The following is a 26,040-nucleotide window of genomic DNA, read 5'->3' on the forward strand; positions in this document are numbered from 1 at the left end:
GCGGACACTTCAGTGCTCAGCTTTTTATTATGGCATCCAAACACATCCATCCAGCACATTCCCACTTCTTTTTCCTGCAGGTATCTCCAGGTGCCAGCTGGCCTGCTGTGCACTGCTGGGGACCAACGACAAGTCATTAAAGTCATCTTAAAAGTGGGAAGGATTTGTTTGGCAAAAGAGTCATTTGCCTCCATCCTTGCCTTTTGAATGGCATCCACAGAGCCACACAGGCAGGAGAGTCTGGTAAGACACAGATTTGGAGCCAGCTCCCAGGGGTGGGGGAGAGCAGGGGATGTTTAGCTGTAGAACACGGGCTTGCGCAGCACACGCACCACGTTGTAGGTGTTCAGCCCCGGGGCGTCAAAGCCGGGGGACAAACCCTTGCGGTCGAAGGGGTAGAAGTTAAAGAGCTGCCCATTCTGTGTCTCCAGAGAGATGGAGGCAGAGCCCAGGTGCAGGACACACGGGAACTCCTTGTCAAAGACAACTTGGAAAACGCGATCTTCCAGGTGGTGGAGCTTGATTGTCCGATACTTTTCCGGGATCAGCTCTTCTACGTGAGGCCCAAACTGCTGCATGACCAGCACCCCACCAATTCCAACTTTGATCTCGTAGAAAGTCAGGTTGGAATAGGTGTAGTAGCCAACATAAGGGATTGGGTTTGGAGGAGGAACCAAGCTTTTGTCGGCCTCTCTGAACGCCGTCTCCATGGCAGGGATGAGATACTCGTATGTCTGAGTCACAATGTTCCCACCCTGAGGTCTGGGCCCTGCCATCAGCACGATGAAGCTCAGGCGGAGCTTGGGGATGAGAGAGAAGGTCGCTGAGTACCCATCAAGGTCCCCATCCTTCCTGATCACATCATACCCCAGCTGCTCGTTGATCTCCCAGGGTGTGCCTGTCTTGTTAGCAAAATACTCCACAGAGCACTTGAACAGGGGCGTCAGCATCGTCTTCACCGTGTCGGGCTCCAGCAGCCGGCGGTGGTACGTGCCCAGGAACACCATGGCCAGCTTGGCCAGGTCAGCAGCCGTGGAGTACATCTGTCCAGAGGGCCTGTACCAGCCCAGGTCGTAGAGAGGGGCTGGCTGCTGGCTGCCGTAGAAGCCCACGGCCATCTGGGAGCGGATGGGTGCCGTGATGTCGAAGCCGGTGTCCTCCATGCCCAGGCGGTCCAGGATGTTCTCCGAGACCCAGCGCTGGTACTGCCCGTCGGCAGCGTGGTCAGCCAGCACGTGGGCCATCAGGGAGAAGGCCAGGTTGCTGTAGTGGCATCTGGGGAGGAAGAGGGATGTATTATTGTTGGGTGTTGCACTGCACCAGGTGGATGATTTCTAGATAGGGAAAAGGGGTCTCAGTTTCACCCCAGCACCTTTTAAGGGAAGAAAACCAGAAGCTTCTTTGCTCTGCTGGTAGTGATTGGCTCAATGCCAAGACACAAACACTGATAGGTCTCTTTAGCTGTTTCTCAGAAATGTTGTTATTTTCTATTGGGCTGTTTGCCAAAAAGCCCACCTAAACAGTTTGATACTTAAGGGAGAGCATGAAGCTTCTCGGTGCATTTTTGGGGTGTTGTAGCAGGTGAGTGGGACCTCTCCCTACACTTTGGTTTTGTATTATTTTCTTCTTCTATTCAAGAAGAAGAAAATAATACAAAACCAAAGAACCTGCAAAACCTTTTTGCTTTTTCAAGACACACTTGATCTTGCTGTCTCAGGAATTATTTTAAGCCATTTCTCTGCAAGGGGTGGTCCCTCAGAGGTGACAGACCTTCGTGGGGTTTATCACATCTGACCCCATCAATTTCCCCCATCAAGATTCCATCAATTGGCATCAGCTGTTCATCAGTGATATGCAAAATCAGTGTCTGGGTCTCTCTTCTTCAGGGAAAAAATTCACATTTTATGGAATGACAGATGAAGGGGAGACAGAGAAAAGCTGCATGTTGTTGCCACGATTTGTTGTTAAATCAGGAAAGAGAAATGTTTTACGGGAACATCAACAGAGCTGTTTAACTCTGATGTGCAGAGAGAGCTGAAGATGGAAAAGAAGCAGCCTCTCTATATTTGCATAACCTGACTTGCTGTTTATAATTGTTCACCATCCATTCTTTTTAAGAGCAGCGTGGAGAGTTCCAGGTGCTCACCTTAAAGGCCTCAAAATCCCAGTTAAACCTCTTTGGGGATTTGCCATGGGATAATCACTTAGATACCTAAGCTACCTTAAGATGGTAAAAGCACTTTAAAAGCACTTAAAAGCCCACAAAGCAGCATCCAGCAACGTGGAGTCATTAAAGGAACCTGAGTACTCCAGTCTTTAATAACCATGAAGTGATTTAAGTCTTCACACTTGAATGAAGTTTAATGGCATGAAGACATGAAGGGGCATTTTTTAAAAATACATTTTCAAAATTCGTTATATTTTCAAGTCTGTTGGTTTTTTTAATTGTGTGAAGTCACACATCTCATTGAGACCTATTTAGATCATAAATTTGGTACCACCTCAACCTTTTCCAGCCCATTTAGTTGAATAAAAGCACAGTGAGCATATATATTCTTGCCCTAAGAATGAGCACATTCTGTATGTAAAACCATGTCTCTGAAATGGAGCTGAATTTCAACATATAAAAATATACTAAAACATCTATATGAGTGAATGGGAACTTCCTTTGGGAAGGGTGATCTGTTGGCTGGGAAGCTTAACCAGAAACAAGGAGAGAGAGTGAAAACTATCAGTGTATCAGTTAATAAGGCATTGAGAGACTATGAGGGGATGTCCTTATTTATCTTCATGGGGATCATAAAATAAAGACACCAACAGAGATAAGTTACAATAAAGATATAAAAAAATCAAAGAAGATGATGATATTAAAATCCTGAAATCCTTTAAGGAATATCTGTTGTAGCCTCCTACATGACGTGGGACAGAACTAACACAAGTGACTGGTGGATGCTCAGCCCCACTGGGTAAATTATTTCAGACTGTAATTAATTACCAAGCAATTTTGCAGTCTTAGAAAGTTTCTTCCCAGTTATTTTGAATTCTTTCCCTCATCTGCTGTCCACTGTTGAAGGCCGTGGGGAAGTGTCCAAGGCCAGGTTGGACAGGGCTTGGAGCAACCTGAGATAGTGAAAGGTGTCCCTGCCCGTGGCAGAGGGGTGGAAAAAGATGATGTTTCAGGTCCCTTCAAACCCAAATCAGTCTGGGATTCTATGATTCCATTATATTTTTGAGTGTTTGCAACCCTGGTAACAGACTTTTAACAGGCTACAGGAATGGAAACAAGCATTCATAGACCTTTTAGATAATTTAGAGACACACAACTCATCACAGACATGATCTTAACTGAAACCTGTGATGATTTAAACTGCTTAAATTACAGTGCCTTTCCACTTTTGAAAACCTGCATCATTTAAGGCTCGTTAAGTGCACTATGGCAGTTTAATTTGGCTTGTCTGGGCTTAAAAAATTAAACCCAGTCCTGACACCTCCAAAAGTCTTTTTTTCCAGCCTCCGACAAATGAGTGGGGAGATGGCTGAAGCTCTCTTTGGGAATGGCTCCCTTTTATCCACGGGCCATAGATCCTGGGGATGGGGCTGAGGGTAGAGAACACATCCAGACCAAAAACTCCTAAATAAATGTTTATCTGACCTGGTTCCTGGGTCGGCCACCAGGACGTCGTCCTTGAGCAGCGCCAGGGCGTCCTGGGTGTTGCCCTTCCAGAGCAGGCTGGTGGATCTCAGCCTCCTGGGCAGACCTGTGCCATGGGAAAGGGAGAGAAACCATGGAAATGATGGCTCTGGTGGAGAGAGAGCAAAGGCCAGGCTCAATGGCAAAGTGGGAGCACTGGTGCTGTGTTGCACTGCACCAGGTGGGTGTTTTCTATATGAGGAAAAGGTTTCTTAGTTTCACTCCAGCACCTTTTAAAGGAAGAATGCCAGAAATTTATTTGCTCTCCTGGCAGTAATTGGCTCAGTGCCAAGACACAAACACTGATAAGTCTCTTTAGGTGTTTTTTCAGAAATTAGTAGTTATTTTCTATTGGGCTGTTTGCCAAAAAAACCCACCTAAATCATTCAATATTTAAGGGAAAGCACAAGGCTTCTCAGCACATTTTCAGGGTGCTGTAGCAGGTGTGTGGGACCTGTCCCTACACTGTGTCCAGCTTTTGTTCTTTTATTTTGTATTATTTTCTTCTTTAATCAAAACCTTTTTGCTTTTTCAAGACACACTTGACCATGCCATCTTGGAAATTATTTTAAGCCATTTCTGTGAGGAGCTGGACACCCTCAGAGTGTGTTGGACCCTCGTGGAGCTAAAAACACCTGCTCAGTGAGAATTCCAACAGTGTGGACACGAGAGCTCTGGAGACACAGCAAGGGCCTCCTCCTGCTGAGCTGCAGGACGTGGCTTCAAGTCATGGGCTCCTACCTCTGGGTTACAGAGGTTCTGCCCCAACATTAACTCTGGGCTGCTGCATCTCAGTTATTGTTATTAAATTATCCTGGATCCCCAAGTGTTGGAAGTGAGGGGCAGATGGGGTGTTGGGAAATCCCTGCATTTCCACATTACTGCATTCCCTTGACTACAAATGTGCCTCTTTTAACAGGATTTCATTCTTTACACTTCACCACAAAGGACCTAAACTTCTCTGGACAACTCCAAGCTTGGCCTAAAGTATTTTTATTGTCCCCCTCATCTTTAGCAACATTTATTCAGGGTTTCTGAATAGAGAAAGAAACCAAGGGTCTTTCCACTTGTAATTATTCAGGGTTTCTAAATGTAGAAAATACCAAGTTCTTTTCATTTGTCATTCCTCATGAACATGGATTCCCTAAAACTTTTTGGTCAGTACTTTTTGAATCACCCCAGCTCCTCTGCATTGGATCTATGGCTTGCCTAAGCCAGAACTGGGATCACTTTTGGAATGAATCCTTGCTGCCATTTGGAACTTGCTTTGATGTGGATTCACAACTTGCTTTGATGTTTGGGAGGAAATTGGGAAATGTGTGTTTCTGACAGAAAAATGACTCACAGTTGTGTGCTCAGTGACCATGTCTTAATCATGGATTCACTAAGGTTGGAAAAGCACTCCAAGGTCATGGAATCCAACATTACCCAGCGCTGTCATGTCCACCACTAACCCATGTCCCCAAGTGCCACTTCTCACATTTCTTGAACACCTCCCAGGATGGCGACTCCACCACTTCCCTGGGCGATCTTTGCCAATGCTTTACAACCCTTCCTCTGAAAATTAGTTTCTTAATATGTGATCTAAGCACCCTTTGGTGCAACTTGGGGCCTTTTCCTCTTGTCCTGCATCCTGGCAATGATGAATAAGGCCCCATTCTTTTGTGGCAGCAGCACTTGTTTTTCTCAGCTGGCCTGAACTTGGCACTTGAGCTGGAGTGAGGGCACTGCTTCTGCCCCTGCTCTGGGGTTATTTGTGCAGCTGCAGGACCAGAAAAGAGATGCACTGACATCTTCCAATGGACAATGGCCTCCTTCATTATTTGCCCCAGTGGCAGCAAATAAAATGTTGGAGCAGTGGGAGAGTTCAGCAGTTCTGTGACAGCAGTGCAGTGTCTCCTTGAGGTTCATTGGAAATGATAAACCAGAGCATAACATAATCCAGAGTCATTGATTTCTACCTCATGGGCTGCTAATTGAAGTGACAAGCACGTTGTTAATAATTTACAATTGCATCCCATCCTGTCATTTGTGTGGAAAATCAGGGTCTTAACAAGCTGGAGCTTCCCTCCAGCAATGGGCCCATCAAGTGCTGAGGAGAAAAACCTTTGGAGTTACTTTTGTAATATGCAATGGAGAGAGCAGATAATGAGGATCTATTACAGATCAGTTTCCACTGGGAGAATTTAGATGAAACCCACTTTACAATGTGTCATGCAGTGGCTTTGATCCCAGGGCTAAGCAGAATTTATTCCTTTTTGGGGTTTGACACACAGCAAACGGAAAGTGGAACTGGAACATTTGCTTTGATTTGCAGTTGGGATTTTGAAACTGTGCATCTCCTTCAATTGAATTGTCAGGGTCCAAGGGTTGGTGTGTCCTATGGGGGTGCTCTGGGAAATTTGGGCCACATCCTAAAATCCAAAAATACATAGGAGGATAAAAGGAGCTGAGCAGGGGCACAAATCCAGCACAGTGATGGAAGCAATGGAAGGGCTGCACAGTACAAGCAATTATGCCATGACCAGGTAGGTACTCTTTTGATTTATGCTCCTTACAACATTCCTGGGATGCACTCCACACCTCCCTGGGTGACAGGAACAGTCAGAGCACCTCCAGGTGCTCATGAGAGTCAGAGGGGACCAGGCAGAATCGGTGCCCCTGAAGGGCACAACATCAGGCTGGATAGAGCCACACCTTGTCTGCAGGGAGAGGGGCTGGGCAGGGAGGTGGCCACTGGCCCCTTTGGGTTGTTTATCTGCTTCTTTCCAGGTTTCAGCATCATTCCATTTTGGGAAGCCCTCATTTTCATATTGGCTTGCTTCAGACCATGCTATACCCCATCCTGAGATCCTGCAAATTGCAGACATGCTATTTTGATTTTAGGTTCTAATTTTAGGGCATTTATTCCAGTCTGGAAGAATGCAAGTGTTACAGAGATTAACCAAAATACCACAAGTGATATCAGCACGGTCTCTTTGGCTGTTACATTTTGTAATCCCTCAAGTATTAGCAGCTTTGTTTCTGAGAAAGGTTAAAGTTCTTAGTCCTGTGAGCTCCTTCTCCCTTAATGTGTGAGTTCCCCAATTCTGAAGGTAGCAGCAGATTAACACTTCTCTGACAGCAAATGCCAAGCTATTAATAGCTCAGGAATCCCGGATCAGGAACCACACTGACAGCTAAATTTAGCTCAGCAATCAAGGTCTTTCTATTCAAAGCAAAGAGATTTGACCCTCAACTCTACATCTCAGAAAAATGAGAGTACTCAAGGCTGGAGTACAAAATGCTGTTGTGCAATTGGAGCCTGATTTCAGGTCATGGTACTGAGGAGAAAGGAATCTGTTCACTTGAAAGGGAATCTGCTCACCTGAAAGGAATCTGTTCACCTGAAAGGGAATCTGCTCACCTGAAAGGAATCTGTTTACCTGAAAGGATTCTGTGTTCACCATGCAGGGGTAAAAAATCCTCATCTCAGCCCCTCTCCTGGCAGGTGTCCTGGACAGGAGTTCCCTTTCAGCATGCCATGAAGCTGCTGACACCCTGCACCCAAGAGCCCTGCCTGATCCCTGGGAAGTGCACAGTGCAGGGTCCAGGCTGGGAAACAGCCTCCCAGCAGGTTTTTTTACTCCTGGAATATGGTCTGCTCTGTGGTGTCTTTCAGGGGCAGAGAGAACCAGGGATGCTCAGGGAGCTGCCTTACCTGAGAGCTGACTGGCCATCCTGCGCAGGGTGACTGGGGATGGCTTCAGTGGCACGGAGCCTTTTTCCAAAAAAACCAGCCCATCTGCTGTGTATCTCTGCTCTGAGTCCTTGAGCCTCCCCAGAGGGTTCTTGATAACAAAGTTCTGGGCATAACGCTCCAATGGGTCATCAAGGGATGTGACTTTTCCTTCCTCCCACAGCTTGTACAACATAATGGTGGGGAAGATCTTGGAGACACTGGCAATTCTGTCAGGGAAGAGACATTTGGAGAAAGTTAGCATTAAGAAGCCCACGAATCAAAGAGGAAAGAAGAGGTCACTGTGATTTTATGTGTAACAACTTTTCTCATTCCAGAGGGAATGGCTACAATACAGGTAGGAAGTTGGGATTAATACCCCTAAATCTGAATCTTTATAGACTGCAACATAACCTCTGCCTGTCCCCAGCATTTCAGTGGGCTGCTGATCTCTTTCTACTCACTTGGCATTCATAAAATGACATAAATTGTAAATTACCGGTTAGTAAACACCATAAAAACTCTCAAGTAGTTTATTGGAATTTCAAGCTTAAAATCACAGAATCATTTAGGTTGGAAAATACCTTTCTGATCGTTGAGTTGGGCCATTTACCCAGCACTAGCAAACTCTGCCTAAATCCCAGATTTCCACAGTTTTGGAGTCTATCCAGGCTGTCCCTGTGGCTCAGTTGGTCAGCACATTTGGCTGTTAACAGAAATATTGGTGGTTTGAGCCCCCCCAGGGATGTGGACCTGACTTCTGGAGGGTCTGGAACCAGACCTTGAATGTTCCTTCCAACCGAAATCATTCAATAGTTCTGGAGGAAAATTAGCATGAGGTCATTTTACCATTGTACAGATGGGGAAGGAACAGATAATCACAGATGCTGAAACTCCAAAATTGTTCATTCTGCTGACGAAATTTCAAAGTCAGAGTGCAGCCCATGTTTCTTGGATAACACAGGTACAATTGACTGAAAATTGATCTTTAGAGAAAGGAAGCATTTCCTTAATTTTTTTTTTTTTTTTTTTTTTTTTTTTTTTTTTTTTTGGGGGGGGGGGCGGGGGGGGTTTAGCACACATTAAGATCTTGATTCTGTCTTAACCTAAAAAATAACAGCCAATATGAGTTTGACTTCATTGGAATGATGAATAAGCTTATGTAGGTCTATTTTTTGTGTTCTGTAGATATTCGTCCCAAAAATCCTAAACTGACATTTATTATTATTTTTTTTTAATCCTGTGGCAGTGTCTCCTCTCTGCTCTCCAAATCTGTGCCAGCTCTTGATTTTCAGGTTTGTGCCCTGGACATGAAGTTTTTTGTTGCCCTGGACATAAAACCATTCTCATGCAAGGAGTAGTATGATTACAGGTTCCTTGGGGTCATTACTATTCCAATTTAAAATATTGTCAGAATTAAATGAAAAAATACATAAATAAATCCAAAATAACTCAGTAAGCCACCAGCATGTAACAATCTGGGAATTTGCTTTGTCTCACAAAGTTCCAGCAGAAGTTCCTGCATGGACCTGTGTGGAAAATACTAAAGGTAAGAACACTTTCAGAAAGCTGTGAAAGCAGGAACCAGAAACAGAAAGAGCAGAAGAACTTAGAGCTAGCTGCAGTTGCAAAGCTTGAAAGTAGGAAAAATTACAATAGTACAGCAAGCAAGGACAAGAAACAATAGTTTGAGTTTTAGGTTTGGCCAGGATAGACCTTAAGACTGCAGAAAAATACACCTAGCAAGATAGCAGAAGGTTTTAAGATTAATAAAAGTACTGTGTATTGTTAATAGGAAGCATCCAAGCAAGCATTGTTTGAAGCAGGTGTATGTATGCTTTTAGTGATTGGCTAGAACAATTGTTTATAAGCTTTAGCAATATGCTATTGGCTAGAAAGTTTTTAAAATGCCCTGTGACAAATCTTCGGCTGCTGCTGGCAGACATGAGCTATTGGCATCTTTCAGTTGTCTCAACCTGTTATGAGGCTGATGTGGCAATAGAGGCTTGAGGAATGTCTCCCAGTGGTCCTGTCCTGTGATGGTTCTGGCTTCTTTTTCTGCCCAGGTTGGGATTAATACATGGGAGTCACAGTTTTGTGTTCAGACTCCATGCTTATTATTTCTTCTCTATTTACAGTCTCACAAGTCGTGAGCTCTAACTAGCAAGTTTGAAAACAAAGGTAAAATGGAGCACCTCTCTATCTCTACAAGGTCTTTTCAAGGACAATCTGTCCAATTATGGAATGCCATCTAAATTATTTTTGCTTTAAACCCAATAACCAACCACTTGAAATCCGCAGTGCGGACTCTGTCAACCAATTACAGAAAACCACCCAAACCCATGAAGAAGGAGGAAGAAGAAGGCAAAGAAGAGGGACTCAGACGAGACCCAAAGTCTTCCACCTTGCCCCATACATTACTATATACTAAATTCCCAAATTCAAGTTTCTCACCCTGTGAGATCACACAATACTATTCAAACTGCACACCCACAGCCCCAGTGCCATCACTCAATCTCAGGAGCCTGTTCCACGGCCTCAGATCAAATGCAGTGCCTGCCTGAGGGTCAGCACCTTTTAGCACAGAAAGCCTGAAATTTTCAGCCTCCAGGGTTCCAACACCATTCTGTTCATGCAAAACCTCCAACACAGACCTGCAGTTTGTGACGGAGTCTCTGTTCCCAGCTATCAGCTCTCCATGGGTGTGTGTGCCCTTTCCTGGCTGTCACACCTGTGCCAGGGGTCTCACCTGTAGATGGTGTACTCATTGGGCACCCCTGAGGCAGGGTCAGAGGCGTTCTTCTTCCCAAAATTGCCCGTCCAGAGCACGGTGTCGTTGTAGATGACGATGGCCGACATGGCCGGGAGGCCGGAGCTGTGCATCTTCTGCCGCAGCATCTGGTCCACCTGGGGAGGGAAGGGAAACCATGAACTTCCAAAAGTGGAGCTTTTTAGTCTTCTTTTCTGTTAGAGTCGGGATTAAATGCTCGAGAGACATTTGGACTCAGTTGTTTATTAATTCTTATCTGTTACAGTCTCACAAGTTGTGAGTTCTAGTGAACAAAGTAGAAAATGGCTCTGTCTCTACCTCTCTACAAGGCCTTTTAAATACAAACTGTCCAATTATGAAATGGCACCTAAATTATTTTTACTTTTAACCCAATAACCAACCACCTGTGGCCCATTATGCTGATTTTTCTACCCAACTACAAAACACCTCCCAGACCTATGAAGAAGAAGGTGAAAAAGAAGAACTTAGCTGACACCTTAAATCCTCCATCTTGCTTTATATATATTAATGTATTCTAAAACCTTAAACTCTAACTTTTCCACCCTGTGACATCACAACACTTCTATTCAAACTCCACACCCACAATCTCAGTGCTGTCACTCAATTTTGGAAGCCTTTTCCATGGCCTCAGGTCAAATGCAGTGTTTTCTTGGGGGTCAGTGCCTGTCAGCACAGAAAATCTGGAATTCTCAGTGCCCAGGGCTCCAACAGGAAGGGAAATCATGATCTTCCAAAAGAAGAGTCTTATGATGCATCCAGTCTGTACCAAGCAATAGAGGGTCTAGATCATCCACCCTCATTACCCCCAAGCATTTGAGAGTGATCCTATGAACAGTGTTATGGCAAAAATAAGTATTTTAACTGTTTATTTGTTTATTCTAGAATTGCTTCTGTTGAGTTATCCTGTGTCCTTTTTCAGTCTACATGTCCAGTGTGTAGAAGAATGTGGTGCTTGTGCTTGTAGTATTTATGATTAAAACCAAATACCAACATGTAATAATTGTAATTTCTTCTTTTTTTAAATTTGGATTCTGCACATCTGCTATTTGCACTGGCATTTTAGGGTCAAAGGCATATGAAAAAAAGGCTTTTCAGATATCCCATGACACTTTCCATCCATGAAATACCCTGGAGCTTGGGCTGCTGTTCAAATCCCAACCTGAGAAACAGCTCTGAGGAACTGAAGGGCTGTGATTGCTCCTGGCTCCCTGTTGTGCCAGGGCTGTGCAGAACTCCTCATCAGCTCTGCACCACCCACCTTCTACAGGCAGAATGCATCAATCTTGCCCTTTTGGGACTTTTTCAAAGCTGTGTCATCATCTTGCACAGATCATTTGCATTTTCAGGCAAACGTTTTGTTTTGCATACCATGGTTAAGACACAAGAAATGCACTTCCTGACCCAGCATTTGAGGCCAGAAAAGCCAAACTGAGTCATGTCCGTGGGATCTCTTCACTGAATTTCCAGGAGAAGTGCACTGAGAGCCACAAGTGGAAACATCCAGCCTGTGTCCAGCCCTTCTGTCAGGGTCCTTTGCCCTCCCCCCCATGGACCAGTGGCCCATCTGGTACATCTGTAGATGTGCACATCTGGTGCCCCAGCACCTCCTGAGAAGGGTCTGGTCTCCTGGAGACTATGGAAAAGGACTTTGGGCAAGGCATGGAGTGCCAGGACAAGGGGAACTGGCTTCCCACTGCCAAAGGGAAGGGTTAGATGGGATATTGGGGAGAAATCCTTCTCTGGGAGGGTGTTGAAGCCCTGGCACAGGGTGCCCAGACCAGCTGTGGCTGCCCCTGGATCCCTGGCAGTGTCCAAGGCCAGGTTGGATGGGACTTGGAGCAGCCTGGGACAGGGGAAGGTGTCCCTGCCCATGGCATGGGTGGGACTGGATGAGCTCTAAGGTCTCTTCCAACTCATGTGAGTATAAGATTCATGTCAACAATCATGGTCCTCCTTTTTTCAGGGTCTGACCTTTAGAACTGCCTGGATCTGCAGACAGGCAGAGACTTCATAAAAGTGGATGTGAAGTGATGGGAATTGAAATTCACTGTGGATAAAGCCATGTGTGTGCAGGGAAACTGCCCAAAGCTGGTCCTGAGCTCTCAGCAACAAGACCTCAGGGCTGTGGTGGATGTTCCTATGGAAACATTTGCTCAGTTTGCCTTAAGGCAGAAAAAAAGGCAAATAAAATGGGATTTTATTTAGATTATTAGAGAAGTAACATAAAATATAACAGAAAAGATTTTTTTACCATATAAATCCCTGATTCACTTGCATGTTTAATATTGTTTGCAGTGCTCATTGCCCTCTACTTGTGAGAAGGAGACAGGTGATAGGGGCTAAAATAAGGAATGTCCTGTTAGAGCATGACTGTACTTATGGTCCAAACAGTCAGAGCAATGCTGCAGTATTTCCTCAGAGCACATGGAGCCTGCCAGAAGTCCAGGCAGTGCTAAAATGTCAGATCCATCTCATACTGAGGATATAATGACAGTGTGTCACACCCTCTTCCAGTCAGATGCAGGTTCCCTTCCCCCTTCCTCCTTCCCTTTCCCTTTCCCTTTCTCCTTCCTTTTCTCCTTCTCCTTCCTCCTTCCCCTTCCCCTTCTTCCTCTCCAGTCCTTTCCATGGAGTTACATACAAGCATCCTTTTGATTTTTAAACAAGGGCATGGGGAAAGCCAGCACAGAAAGAAAATACGGAGTTGGCAGTGGCTGATGAATTGGCACTAGAGAGTACCTGAGCCAGGGACTCTCCAGGACATGAGGACTGTCTAGTAGTGGACCAGATGCCAAGAGCCATTATTTTTTGCTGGTGGAAACTCACCAGACCTCCTGATGGACAAGTGGTGATGTTTGTCCATCCCAGCTCTCCCTCTGGCCAAGAGAGCTTCTCACTGGCCTGTTCACCGAAGGGGTTTTGCACATCCATTTCCAGGTTTGTATGTTCTCCCTCTCCTCAATTCCCCACCTCCTTCCCCAGGGATATTCAGTGGCAAAATCCTCCATCTCCCCTGTACCCCTGGAGAAAATCAGCCAAGAGCTGTGTCCCTCTGCTCCCCACAGACCTTCTCCAGTGCCTCCTTCAGGATGGGGAGGGGGTGGTCCAGTGGGACTGGCTCAGGGTAGCGGGGGCACATCTGCACAGCTTCTGACCTCACTTCCATCACGGATGGATCTGGAAAACAGGTCAGGGTGACACAGGTCACTTCAGCAGACACATGGACGCGCCTGAATCTCACCCAGCAGCCACCAGAAGTTTTCTTTCTTGTGTTGGCCTAAGGGACACTTCTGCAGAGGGAAGGGACAATGCTGAATTATTTCTGTCTGATGTAAAGCAGGGCTGGCGGGGGCTCTGTGCCCTGTTACTGCTTATTCCAACATGGGATGGACACAGGATGTACTTTAACTCTGCAACCTGGGAGAGTGAAGCAGAAGACTCTGGGGTGCCTAGCTGTGGGTTTAGCCCCCCATGTCTAGAGGGAAGTCTGAGCTGGGGTTCAGGAGAACAGAAGACCAAGAGTCATCCCTTGTTTATTGTAACCTCAGAAATGGGGCCAGGAGTGACCTGTGAGGGCCACCTGAAATCCACCCCCTGGCAGGCCCCACACCTACTCCATTAATTGTCTCCTGAACAAGCTGCATCCTCCATAGCCCACAGACAGCTTAAATTTCTGTGGCCAGCAAAGATCTTTAAACTCAGAGAGAGAGATGGGAACTCCCTTACTTGGAGGCACTGTTTTCCCAGCTGATCCCAAGGTGTTCATAAAAAAGCTACCCTGCTCTGTCAGCTGGGGACAAAACACCATCATCTTGTTCTTCTTGAACATGAAGCATCAGAAATAGGGGTGAGGAGAGAAATGGCACTAGGAAATCTTGGAGATGGACAGGGATGGATACACACAGTCTACAGGCAGCCTGGTACTCTGAGATAAAAATGTGTGGTTTGAAACCTTTTCAGACCTTGGTCTCTGAAATACTTCTGGCACCTTCATAGTGGATTTTATGCCACCTTTCAGCTGCTTAAAGCTCTGATCCATTGACACTGTGTATATTTAATCCTTGTGCATGCAGTGCCTTGAGTGGATCAGTTGAGTTTCCTATAATCAACAGAGGAGGCCACAAAGATGCTCCATGGACTGGAGCCCCTCTGGAGCCAGGCTGGGAGAGCTGGGAGTGTTCTCCTGGAGAAGAGGAAGCTCCAGGGAGAGCTCAGAGCCCCTGCCAGGGCCTAAAGGGGCTCCAGGAGAGCTGGAGAGAGACTTGGGATAAGAGATGGAGTGACTGGACACAGGGAATGGCTTCCCACTACCAGAGGGCGGGGATAGATGGGATATTGGGAAGGAATTCTTGGCTAGGAGGGTGGGGAGGCCCTGGCACAGGGTGCCCAGAGCAGCTGTGGCTGCCCCTGGATCCCTGGAAGTGTCCAAGAACAGGTTGGACAGGGCTTGGGATAGTGGCAGGTGTCCCTGGCCATGGCAGGGATAGAACAGAATGGGCTTAAAGTCTCTCCAGCACAAACCTTTCTATGATTCTATGATTCCATGAATTCTAGTGTGAACCAGGGGGCTTAAGCCAGGGGAAACATTTGTAGAATAGGAAAGAGAGCAAACCCTGAAGCTGAAGCACATGGTAAAAGGTATAAAAACATCTCTTTTTAAACTGGAGTAACTGACTGCAGTAACTGGAGTAACAACAGGGAAATAAAAGATAAAGAATCTAAAATAAAATGCCTCCTTAGCAGTTATCCAAATCTAGGCCAGGAGTGATGGACCTTCTCTGCACACCAGCAGAGTGACCTGGTGGTACCTCCCTCCACCCAGCCCTCACCTCCTCTGTGGCCTTGCTTTATTGCTGTCTGGGGAAACCCGTGTTTGGGGATGTGCTCTTTGGGGAGAAATGGGAAGAAAGCTTTTATTATTTTACCAAATCTCTGTGCCACACCATGCCCAGGGTTAGAACCCCCTACTCACTGGGCTCCACCTTGGGGAGGCTGTACTGCCACAGGAAGCAGCCGGTCATGGCCACAGACAGCAGGAAGAGGAAAACGACCAGGACGTGGATCCACTTCACCTCCATGGCAGTGAGTTTGAGGAAGCTCCTGCTGCAGGGTGCCTGCTGGGAATGGAAAAGCAATGGGCTAGGACAGAGAGAAAATAGCTGTGTGTGTCAGCTGTGAGAGAGGCCCCTGTGCTGGAGAATAAAGCTGCTGCAGAGACAGGACTCAACCTGGGCTGGTGTAAGTGTCCCTGCCCATGGCAGGGGGTGGAATGGGATGAGCTTTAAGGTCTCATCAACCCAAACTATTCTGGGGTAATTTCAGTACTCAGAACTGAGATTGCTGCACCCAGGGCAGGGCAGACTGTTGGAATTCTGGAAACTTAGATTATAAGATTTTGGTATATAGTAATACACAGGGAAAGATGGAGGACCTTGGGCATTGTCCAAGTCCTACTTTTTCACCTTCTTCCTTCGTCTTCATGGGTTTGAGTGATTTTCTGTAACCGGGTGAAAAAAGTCTGCATTGCAGGCCTTAGGTGGTCATTATTGGGTGAGAAATATAAATAATATGTGTCACCTTGGTATTGGGTAATTAGCACTTAAATAACCTTGAAAGAGTTAGAACCACCTCCATTTTACCTCATTTTACTTCTCTAACTTTCTAGTTAGAGCTCACGGCCCTTGAGACTGTACTATAGATAGGAAATAATAAACACCCAGTCTGAACACAAACTGTGACTCCTGTGTATTAATCCCAACCTTGGCAGAAAAAGAAGGCAGAACCATCACAGCAGAGCAGCCCATGTTGGAGTAACTGGGACCAGAAATGACTTCCTGGCTTTAACTCTCCTCCCCTTGTTGGTTCTCGTGGAACAACAACTACTCCTTTTGCCTTCCTCCCTCCCTGCAGGTGAAGCTCATCATCCCAACCTGGCAGGAGTCTGAGCTACAGCTCTCCCTTCCTTCTCAACCACCATGACTTATTCCTGGATATCTTTCCAGCCCTTTTTCCAGAGTCCAGCATCTGTTCATGGTAGCCACCAGCCAGACCATCTGAACAGATCCAGCTTTTCTAGATGAATGATGGAATTTTTCACTCTGTGCTGCCCTTACCCTTCTCTGTTGTGCCTGTAAATCCCATTCTATCACGTACCATCTGTAAGCTTGGCATTTACAGATGCCATGTTTTGGGAAACTGCCTGATATTTGAGTGTGTGCAGCTCTCACAACACTGGAGACCATCCAGGTTGGTGAGAGAACCAGATCAATGTTGAAGAAAAACAAGGAACAGATGACAAATGAGGAGGTGCCTGAGCCTGAGCTGTGCTCCTCGACTGCCTGCAGGAGGTCAGGAGGGTGCTTTTGAAAGTTTGGCAATTAATGTTATAAAACATATGGCCTGCCATTTGCATCCAATATGCTCCACATTCCTAAACTGTTTCAGGTTGTCTGGACTCACTTGTAGGATAGACAGATTGAAATATTCCCTTTAGATTTCCACACAGCCTTTTTCCCCCCCCTGTTTTTGAGATGCAGGATAGTTCATGCAAAAGCTTCTGCAAATCAACTGAGCCTTGTCACTCACAGCCAGGGAATCTGCAGAGCCTCTCCCAGACTCACACATGATTCTGTGGATCCAGCTGGGTTTTCCAGCCTTCGTTGGAGCTCTGGGATGCAGTTCCACTTTCTGCACAGTAACAGAAATATATCATAATTTTTCCTGAAGGCCTTCAGCCTGGTCAGGCATTCCTATGGGAATTTCTGAAAGCAGCTTATGTCAAGTTCTTCCTAACATAATTAAAATTCAAGGATGGCTTAAGACTGTGCAGGTGCCTGCAGACCCACTCACACCTGAGCCTGTCTGAGTGCTCCAGGTCCATATTCCAGCCTGTGACACGTTTCTAAACAGGGGAATGCCATCCTGACATCAATCCCATTTTTATTTGGATATAACAATGTCCTTCAGGGCCTGAGCAGGCAGGAGATCACATCACTCCATCACTCAAGGAAAAGCCTGTGCTGAGATCTCTAATCTCCTCACACTGGCAGGGCTCAGTGTGTGTCCAAGGATGTCACCCAGAGCTGTTTTCCTGCAGTGAGGAGTGGGACAGGTCCCTCTAACCGGGGGTGATCATGAGGTGACTTTCTTGGCTTTAGTCCCATCTTAATAACATTGACTCCTCTACCAATTTCCAGTTCCTCTGACCGTTTTTCCGTCTCTTTCCTTGCTTCACCGAAAAGCCCTGACTCCTGAGTCCAAAGAACAAGGTGAGGAGACTAATTTCTGGTGTATTCCTCATCTCATGGACTCCAGACTCCCTGGGCCACCAGTTGAGGACACAAAGATATCGACTTTGAGCTCATCTTTTAGTCCAAACCCATCCTTCAGTCCAAACTCCCCTTTACCTCATGTGGCTCATGAGTGCTCAGAATGGCTCTTTTTCCTTCTCTGCCCTGTGGGAATGCAAAGAAACCCTGGCAATACCAAGGACTAGAGATATGGATCTCTCCTTTATTGATGAGACACCAGATACCCGAATGTGTGAGAAATATTCATCCACACTCCAAACTACCTTTCAGGGAAAATACCAGTTTTCCCCTGCACCTGGGAGACTGTCAGGCAAGCAGATGGATAGATCCCTATAAACACTCATCATAATTCCCACTCCAGGACCTGTCTGCTCTCACCTTCCTCTGATTTCCCCCTCACTCTGTGTCTCTGTGACTGTCACTGCTCACAGCACAGACACAGCAAGGCAGGGGGAGGGGGACACTGAGCACTTAAACACATGCAAATGAATGCAAACACATGCAGGAATGAATGCACACAGCTTCCCATGGGGACAGCTTAGCAGTAGGATACAATTTTTTCCCCCCTGAGCTTCGCAAAATTAGGATGGGGAGAAGAAATTGGGGATTCCCAATGGGCCACCCAGGTCACTGTCCTGCCCCACCAGGGTTGCTCGGTCAAGGCACAGCTCAGCAGGGATTAGGGAGAGCCAGAAACACCCCCAGCCCCTCACGTACCACCTCCAGGAGCTGCCTCAGTCCCAGAGGCTGTTGTCCTTCATCCAGGTGTGTGGGCACTTCAACAAGCCCATGCTGGGCAGGCTCAGCCCCGGGCAGGGGGGAGCAGGAGCCCTCAGCATCTCCCACAGGCAGCTCTGTGTCACTGGCCGGAGCGCCCGGGTTTATCTCCCCAACATTCCTGCTCCAGGTTTGTCTCCCCAAGGTTCCTGCTCCAGGTTTATCTCCCCAGGAGTCCTGCTCTGGGTTTCCCCAACCATTTGGCCCATCCAGGCCCTCCAGAGAGTTCTGCTGATTACCCCCAGGAAAGGAGCTTAAGTGACAGGGCCAGCATGGCGTTTGCACAGGAAAAGCGCCTGAGAGATTGGATCTTAATTCTTCCTAATGCTTCTGTGCCATGTGTGTGAATCACAGCTGAAACCAGGAGGGCTTCACCATCTATTTATAGCAGCTTCATCTCCTCCTGACATCTGAACAGGAGGAGATTAAGCAGGAGAGGGCCAGTCCCTGAGTGCCTCCAGCCAGCCCCTGGAGATGCTCTAGGGGAGGGGACATGGGGAGTTAAACCCGGAGCTGAGGCACTCTCTGGGCTTAATCCTGAACAGCCTCCTGGAGTTCCCCCACAGTGACAGACAAGGGAGTAATTCCCAGCTCCCAGGCTCACAGTACAGAGATGGAGCTGGGATTTCTTTTCCCTTATCTGCCAGGCACTCTGAGGGATAGTGGGAGGTGCACGAGGGGATCCTTACCCGCAGCTGTAACCCCTCCATGGCTGCTCAGGAGGCTCTTCTCATCCTCTGTGCTGCTGGTCCCCACAAATCAAGGGTTTATAACCCCCTGTGATGAAGAGAACAGAGTGAGTGCAGGAAAAAAGCAGAGCAAGGAGGTAACAAAGCCCCAAGTAACAAAGCCCAGCTCAGGTGAGCAGAGCTGCAGGGACAGGCTGGCTTTGGACAGGGACATGGGGGTTGGAATGAGGTGGTCTTTAAGGTCACTTCCAATCCAACCCATTCTATGAGATAAACCACAATGACCACGAAAGTTAAGTCCTCAGCAACACCTTCCCTCTCTCTGCCTCTGGTCTGGCAGCATCTTGTGTTTACCCCCAAGCTCTGGGACTTCCCATTTTCCTTGACCACCCTCACCTCACCTCCAAACACAGGAAACGGCACTTTTGAGACCTTCAGGGCTGACACATTTTCACTGTGGCTTCTCCACAGGGTCCTTCCAGCCCCTTCCTTCACCTTATTCCCTCTACACAGCCAACACCACTCCCTTCCCCTTGGGAATCACACCCCCAGCCAAGGGACTGTGTGACAGGACTGGAAATGCCAGGACAACAGCACCACCACCATCTTTCCCACAAAATCCCCCATAAAATCTCCCTCATCTATCTACCTGGCACCAGCAATTCAATCCCCAACCCCCCAAAAAGAGCTCTTACCAGCCTTGCTGCTACCTCTGGCTTCCAGCTGAGGAATTTGGGGCTGTCCTGCAGCTGCAGATGTTAAGAGCATCTGAAGCACTAATCCAGCTGCTAGCCTCTCTGAGTATGGATTAATGGGCCAGGCCTCACCCCTCCACAAGCAGCACAGCATCTGTCCAGGGATGCAGCCAGAGGGAGGATTGCTGGTGATTTCCTGGCTCCAGCAGTACTGCAGAGTGGAAAATGGGGAGCTGTGATGTGGGGTATCTGTAATGTGCTGTGAGCTGGAAATCTTGATAATAAACTACTATTCTATTCTATTCTATTCTATTCTATTCTATTCTATTCTACTATATTATATATATATATATACACACACTATATAATATATATACTATATTTTATATATACAATATAGTATAATAAATAATATATATACTCTATAATATATATACTATATGTATAATATATGCTATTTTATATTATATGATACTATATTATATTATATTATTTATAAAGTACATCATAAATACTCTCCAAAGAGGAGGGTGTGGTTATGCACCCAGTCATGTTCCAGACCCAGGGGGATTTAGCACCTCAGGGGACCTGCCATCCTATTCCTTCTTCAGATCTTCATAGGTGGGGATGTTCTCCCCAGCACCATCCCTCCATCCCTGCATTCCAGTATCTCCAAGAGCAGCCCAGAATCTGACAGTGCCCAAAATATCCAGTGGAGCCTGTGCAGCCACGTGCCTGTGCCCCAGAGCTGTGCCTGTTGGAATTCTGGAAGCTGAGGATTTCAGGCTTTCTGTGCTAAAAGGCACTGACTCTCAAGCAAGCACCACATTTGACCTGAGGCCATGGACCAGGCTTCCAAAACTGAGTGAAGCACTGGGGTTGTGGGTGTGGAGTTTGAATGGTATTGTGTGACCTCACAGGGAGAAAAACTCAGAATTCAAGGTTTTAGTATATAGTAATATGTTTGGGGCAATAAGGGGAGAGGGATTTAAGGCATTGTCTAAGTCCTTCTTCTTCACCTTCTTCTTCATGGTTTTGGGTGGGTTTTTATAACTGGGTGAAAAAGGTCCACATTGCAGACCTTGGGTGGTCATTATTGGGTTAAAGGAAAAATAATATAGGTGTCATCTCATTATCGGATAGTTTACGCTTAAAAGACCTTGGAAAGAGTTAGAGACAGAGCCATTTTCTACCTTGTTAGTTAGAGCTCACAACTCGTGAGACTGTGCTATAGATAAGAATTAATAAACACTGAGTCCAAACATGAAACTGTGACTTCTGTGCATTAATCCTGGCTCTAAGAGGAAGAAAAGAAGATAAAAACTCCACATGTGCCCAAATTTTGGTGAATGGGGCTGCCAACGATGTCCTTGCTAATTAGAGTAGATCAGGCTCCTCCTGGTTTTGTGGCTCCCCATTTCTGGGAACTCTGATTTCCTTCTGTCCCTGCTACCAACGTGCTTTATGGTGGCCTCGTGCCCAGTTATCCCACTGTCCTGGGTTGCAGTGTAAGATGTACACAAAGTATTTATTCTATCACCATCTTCATGAACTGTTGAAACCAGGTGGGCTAGTGTTTTCCCAATACCCCTGCCTCTTCTGCTAACGGCCTTTGGAGTGTCTTCTGCTTATGGCCCATTAACGCCTTTGGGGTGTCTTCTGCTAATGACTTTTGGGGTGTCTTCTGCTAATGGCCCATGAGTCACAGGTAACTCCCTCCAGGGGTTATCTCTGTTAATGGGCCATCAAGGACCCATTTCACACTTCTCATGCTATTGTGAGATGCTCTGCCCAGGGGGAGGAGCCAAGCATTCTCACCTGGATATAAGCTGGTATGTGGGACAGTGCAAGAGCACTTATCCATTGGATTCCCAGAGGAGCAGGGCTGCCAGACCTTTCTACAGGATCACTGCTTCAGGAAGAGCCCCTCACCTGGACTGCTCCCACCACCCTGCTCAGGTTGTATTCTGACTCTGTCAGTGATCCTTTGTGTCATTGCATTTATTTTATTTTACTTTTACCTTTTTACCGTTCTTCTTATTAAATTATATCTCTGACTTGGAGCCTCTCATTCATTTTGCTTTCAAACCACAACACCCACACATACCAACCATCCCTTTGTCCTGGGAACCCAGTCAATGGCTCAGAAATGTGAGTCTGGGCTGTCGGAGGTCCCTTGTGGTGGCCATTGCTCGGCTGAGGCTCCATCTCTGGTTGTAAATGGCCAGTCTCCTCCATGTGAAATATCTGTGTGCTTTTTAGATAGACCTGCTGTGCCAAAGATTCTTTTCCCAATTTTGTTATACCTCCATTAAAGGCATCCCCTTCTTAGTGCTGGGTCTCTTTTCCCATCATTTTCATTTTCAGGAACTAAGAGGGATTTAAATTCCATTCTATGTGTGCCTTGTGCTGACCAGGCTGTGCAGCAGGAGAGGGGTTCAACCCCCTCAGTCTCCAGTACCGAGAAACTCACTCCAGTATTTTCACCAAATCTACTGATGGGATTTTAACACTGATCCTTTGGTGCCTTAGTCCTGCTTCTGACCAGGACAGGGTTAATTTTTGAAGGGCCTTGGATGGGCATGACCAGGACCTGAAGGTTGTTCTGTACCACCTGATGGAATTGCTGGGAGCAGGGAAAGGGACTCTTCTGGGAGAAGGGGGAAAGGGGTCCCATTCAGTTGAGGAACTGGTTGGGTATTGTCTATTACTGGGGTTTTTCTCCAAGTGAATAGTTTCTTACACTCTTTGTCTTTAGTATTGTTGCTGTTACTGTTCATTTTCTTATCTCATCACTGTTTCCAGTAAATTGTTCTTATCTCAACTCACCATCTTTATCTTTCATGCCTCCAATTGTCCTCTTCAGCCACCCACAGGTGGAGAGGGAGAGGGAAGCCAGGGGAAGCCTGGGAGCACTAAACTGGAGAATTCCATTCCTAAACTCCTACAGCCAAAGGTCCCAGGGGAACTCACACCTTGCTGGTAATGGATCTTTGGAGACGAAAGGATCAAAGTTTGTGGTCTTGGGTCCCACCTGAGATGTCCAACTGTTAAAAAGGTTTCTTTGCCCTTGGCTTCCTGCAGCAGAGTCTCAGACATCCTACCCCAGAAAAAAAATAAAAAAAGGAAATATTTTAAAAATATTATAAAAATAAAATAATAAAGGAAATATGGAAAAAATAAGGAAATATGCTGTGTGCTACAGCAATGGGAACAGCTTGAGCTGGATGTCTCTGCAGTGGGACCCTGAAAACACAGATCCCTGGGCTTTTCTACCCTTGCAGTTTGTGCATGTGCTTTTCATGCCTCCAGTGCTGATTTTTGGTCTGTGGTCTCCTAACACCTCATTGGACTCGTTCTGTCTCCAGGCACACAGGCCACTGACTTCTCTTATCTTGTGGAGTTGCAGCTTTCACTGATGGCTGGAGCCTCCTCATCTCCTGCTCTGTGTTTCCTGAGCCCTCTCTGAGCCAGAAGAGCTTGGGAGCCCAAACCTTTCCTGGTTTAGGGAAAGCATTGACCAGCAACAGCTCAAACATCAGTGTGTTATCAGCATTGTTCTCCTGCTGCATTCAAGACACAGCTCTGTACCAGCTATGAGGAAAATTACTGGGAAAATGAACTCCATTCCACTCAAAAGCACATCTGGGTGAGAGTTCAGAGCTTGTGACTTGAGGCTTCTGCAAATCCAGCTACTCAGGCTAAGAAAGGAAAGCTAAGCAAGCAGCTAAACCACACAATGTTACAACTCTAAGTGACCTATTCTGATTTAAAACTTACTTATTAAGCGGAACAACTGATTTCTTAATCCATCCTTGGGGAGGCTGAGAGTGCCCTCCACTGAATGGTTTTCCCTTGGGTCCCAGCTTAGAGAAGCCTCAGAAGGGGCACAAGAAGATGTTGTGGTTTGCAGGGCAGCCTCTCCCTCCTGCTCCCAGGGCATCCCTGTGACCCAGGGAGCCACAGCCAGGAGGGAACATCCAACGGGCACTGCAGCCAAAGGATTTTGTGTTTCATAACACCAAAGGGCTGCAAAGGTCAATCCGTGGAATAGCTCTGACCAGGAGTCAGTGGGATAGGGAATGACCAAAACAAACAGCTGGCTGAGGGCTGTGGAGGCTTCTCCCCCCTCTCAGCTGCAGATCAACACAAAGATCTGCCCAGGTCCTGAGCTGCCTGCTCTGGCTGCATCTGTCTCCATTGCCAGCCAAAGAACACTGCATCCCCAGATATTTTACACAGGTTGTCCTGGAGCACAGAGCCACAATGCCCATCAGGTCCTCTCCAGCTGAATTATTTTTCCTTCCCTGCCCAGAAACAACCTTTGGCACTAAGGTGACTAATGCAGACACTGGAAATCAGCAGTGTGGGAAATCCCCCCACACAGAGCCCCTTCCCTCCTGCAGCACCTGCTGGGCTCCCACACCTCTCCTGCTTCCACAAACTCCTCCTTCTTCTTGAGTCCCTCTCCCATCTCATTTTCCTGGCTAAAATTGGGGAGGCAGCTCGCCATCCCACAGGGGCTTTCACAGGAAGGATTTGGGAGGGGCTGGGGTGTGCAGTGGGGGATCCCAGTCAGCAGAGCCCCCTCAGGGGCTGGTCCCAGTCAGCCCCAGTCAATCCCAGTCAGCAGAGCCCCCTCAGGGGCTGGTCCCAGTCAATCCCAGTCAACCCTAGTCAGTCCCAGTCAGCCCCAGTCAGCTCAGTGGCCAAGACTGAGCCCACCAGTGATATCTTCACTGTGAAAATGTGTGAAAACATTCCAGAAAGGGAAGAAAATGCCAGATGGGAGAAGGAAAGAGCAAGGTGAGAAACAAAAGAGGAGCAGCACCAAGGAGCAGGAGGAGCTGTGGATTTTCCCTGCAGCCCAAGGAGGACTCAGAGCAGAGCAGATGTTCCCTGCACCTGTGGAGGGGACCATGCCATGGCAGATACTCACACAGCATCCCACAGGGAAACATTCCAGGGCAAAGGGATATTCCTGGAGAAAACACAGCCCATGAAGGACCACCCTGCAGGAGGTTTTTCTGAGGGGCTGCAGCCTGGGGGGTTCCCATGTTGGAACATAAAAAAACGTAAGGAGGAAGGAGCAAGAGGAAGAAATCACTTTGTGACCTTGACCTGCTGCCCTCAATGTCCCCTGCACCACTTTTTTGTTTTTGGAGGGGGCTGATTAGGGGAGTTTGGAGTGAAGAAGCAAAACTGAATCTGAGAAAGGACTGGGGAGTGAGGAGGAAATATGTTGGTTTGATGTTTGTCTTTTTGTTTCCCACTACCCAAATTTTAAGGCAATAAATTACTTTACCTTTACCCAAATTTTGCCTGTTTTAACCTGTGACAGTAATTGGTGACTTCCCAATCTTACCCCAGCCCATGAGCTTTCTTGCCCCTTTTCTCCCCCAATATTTTGGGGAAGTGGGCAGCTGGGTGGGAGTTGTGCTGTCAGCCAAGGCTCTCTCATCACCACGACCATGGCAGGGGGGCTGAAAGGAGGTGATCTTTGAGGTCCTTTCTACCTCAAATCATTCTGGGATTCTATGATTCCATGATCACACAAGGAAAAGCTCTCCCCTGTGGCTTTCCCTCATTACTGTTCTTCAATCTCTCTGCCTTCAAGGGTATTTCTGCCATTTTCCTGCCTAAAATTGCACCTGCAGCTCTTCAGGGAGGCCCCAGCCCCTGGCTCAGAGCAGGTCCCTGCACAGGGAACATGGCAAGGTCTGTTTTTTTTTTGCCTAGAGGGGACTGATGGGGCTATTTTGTGGTCAGATTTTTTTTTTAATTGGCAGGAAGAAAAAGCACCTCAAACAGTCTGAGCAGAAGAATTAGGCCCAGATGCTTGAGCAGCTCAAGAAGGAGTTAGCAAATGAACAAGGGGGGCTTTCAGACACTGTGATGGCAGGAGAGCAGTGACAGGTCCCGGGGACAGGGGCTGGGCTGCACTGTCCCCTCCTCCCTGGGCTGTCAGTCTCTCTCAGTGACACAGGGGGGGCTGCCGGGGGAATTGCCAGCTCTAATTGCCCTTCTCTGCTGCCTTTGAACCAGGAGGGGGGTGAGGGGGGCTCTCTCCCTCCCCCGGCCCCACATTGCAGAGTCCAGCCAGGACTTTGTTGTCCCACTGGGTGTCCTTTGTGTCCTACCAGGCACCATTGTCAGCCTTTGTGTCCCGTTACCAGCTGGTTCATTTCATTGATGGTTTTGTGTGGCTGAAGTGAGCTTTGAAAGTCAAAAGATGGAGCAGGGTTCCAGAGGGGCTCCAGCTGCACGTCCCTGTATCCAGGATTAGTGGCAATGGATGGCAGTGGAGGGGGTGGCCAGCAGTGCCATTTGCTGTCACTGCCCAGCTCAGGGGATCAGGAAGCAAGAGTC

The 26,040-nt window shown here is 47.1% G+C and overlaps 1 protein-coding gene across 1 annotated transcript; it reads right to left on the reverse strand.

Annotated features, from left to right (window-relative positions):
- Nucleotides 1–296: 296 nt before the first annotated feature.
- Nucleotides 297–18,997, reverse strand: LACTBL1 (lactamase beta like 1; the record flags this gene model as incomplete). Its single annotated transcript, XM_083877019.1, has 7 exons — nucleotides 297–1,275; nucleotides 3,653–3,758; nucleotides 7,392–7,639; nucleotides 10,159–10,316; nucleotides 13,268–13,377; nucleotides 15,173–15,317; nucleotides 18,977–18,997. 7 exons carry the CDS (start codon nucleotides 18,995–18,997, stop codon nucleotides 297–299), a joined length of 1,767 nt encoding a protein of 588 aa, XP_083733145.1.
- Between the last annotated feature and the right edge of the window lie 7,043 nt (nucleotides 18,998–26,040).

This window comes from Zosterops lateralis (assembly GCF_965231275.1).
Source record: "Zosterops lateralis genome assembly, chromosome: 22".
Taxonomy (NCBI): Eukaryota; Metazoa; Chordata; class Aves; order Passeriformes; family Zosteropidae; genus Zosterops; species Zosterops lateralis.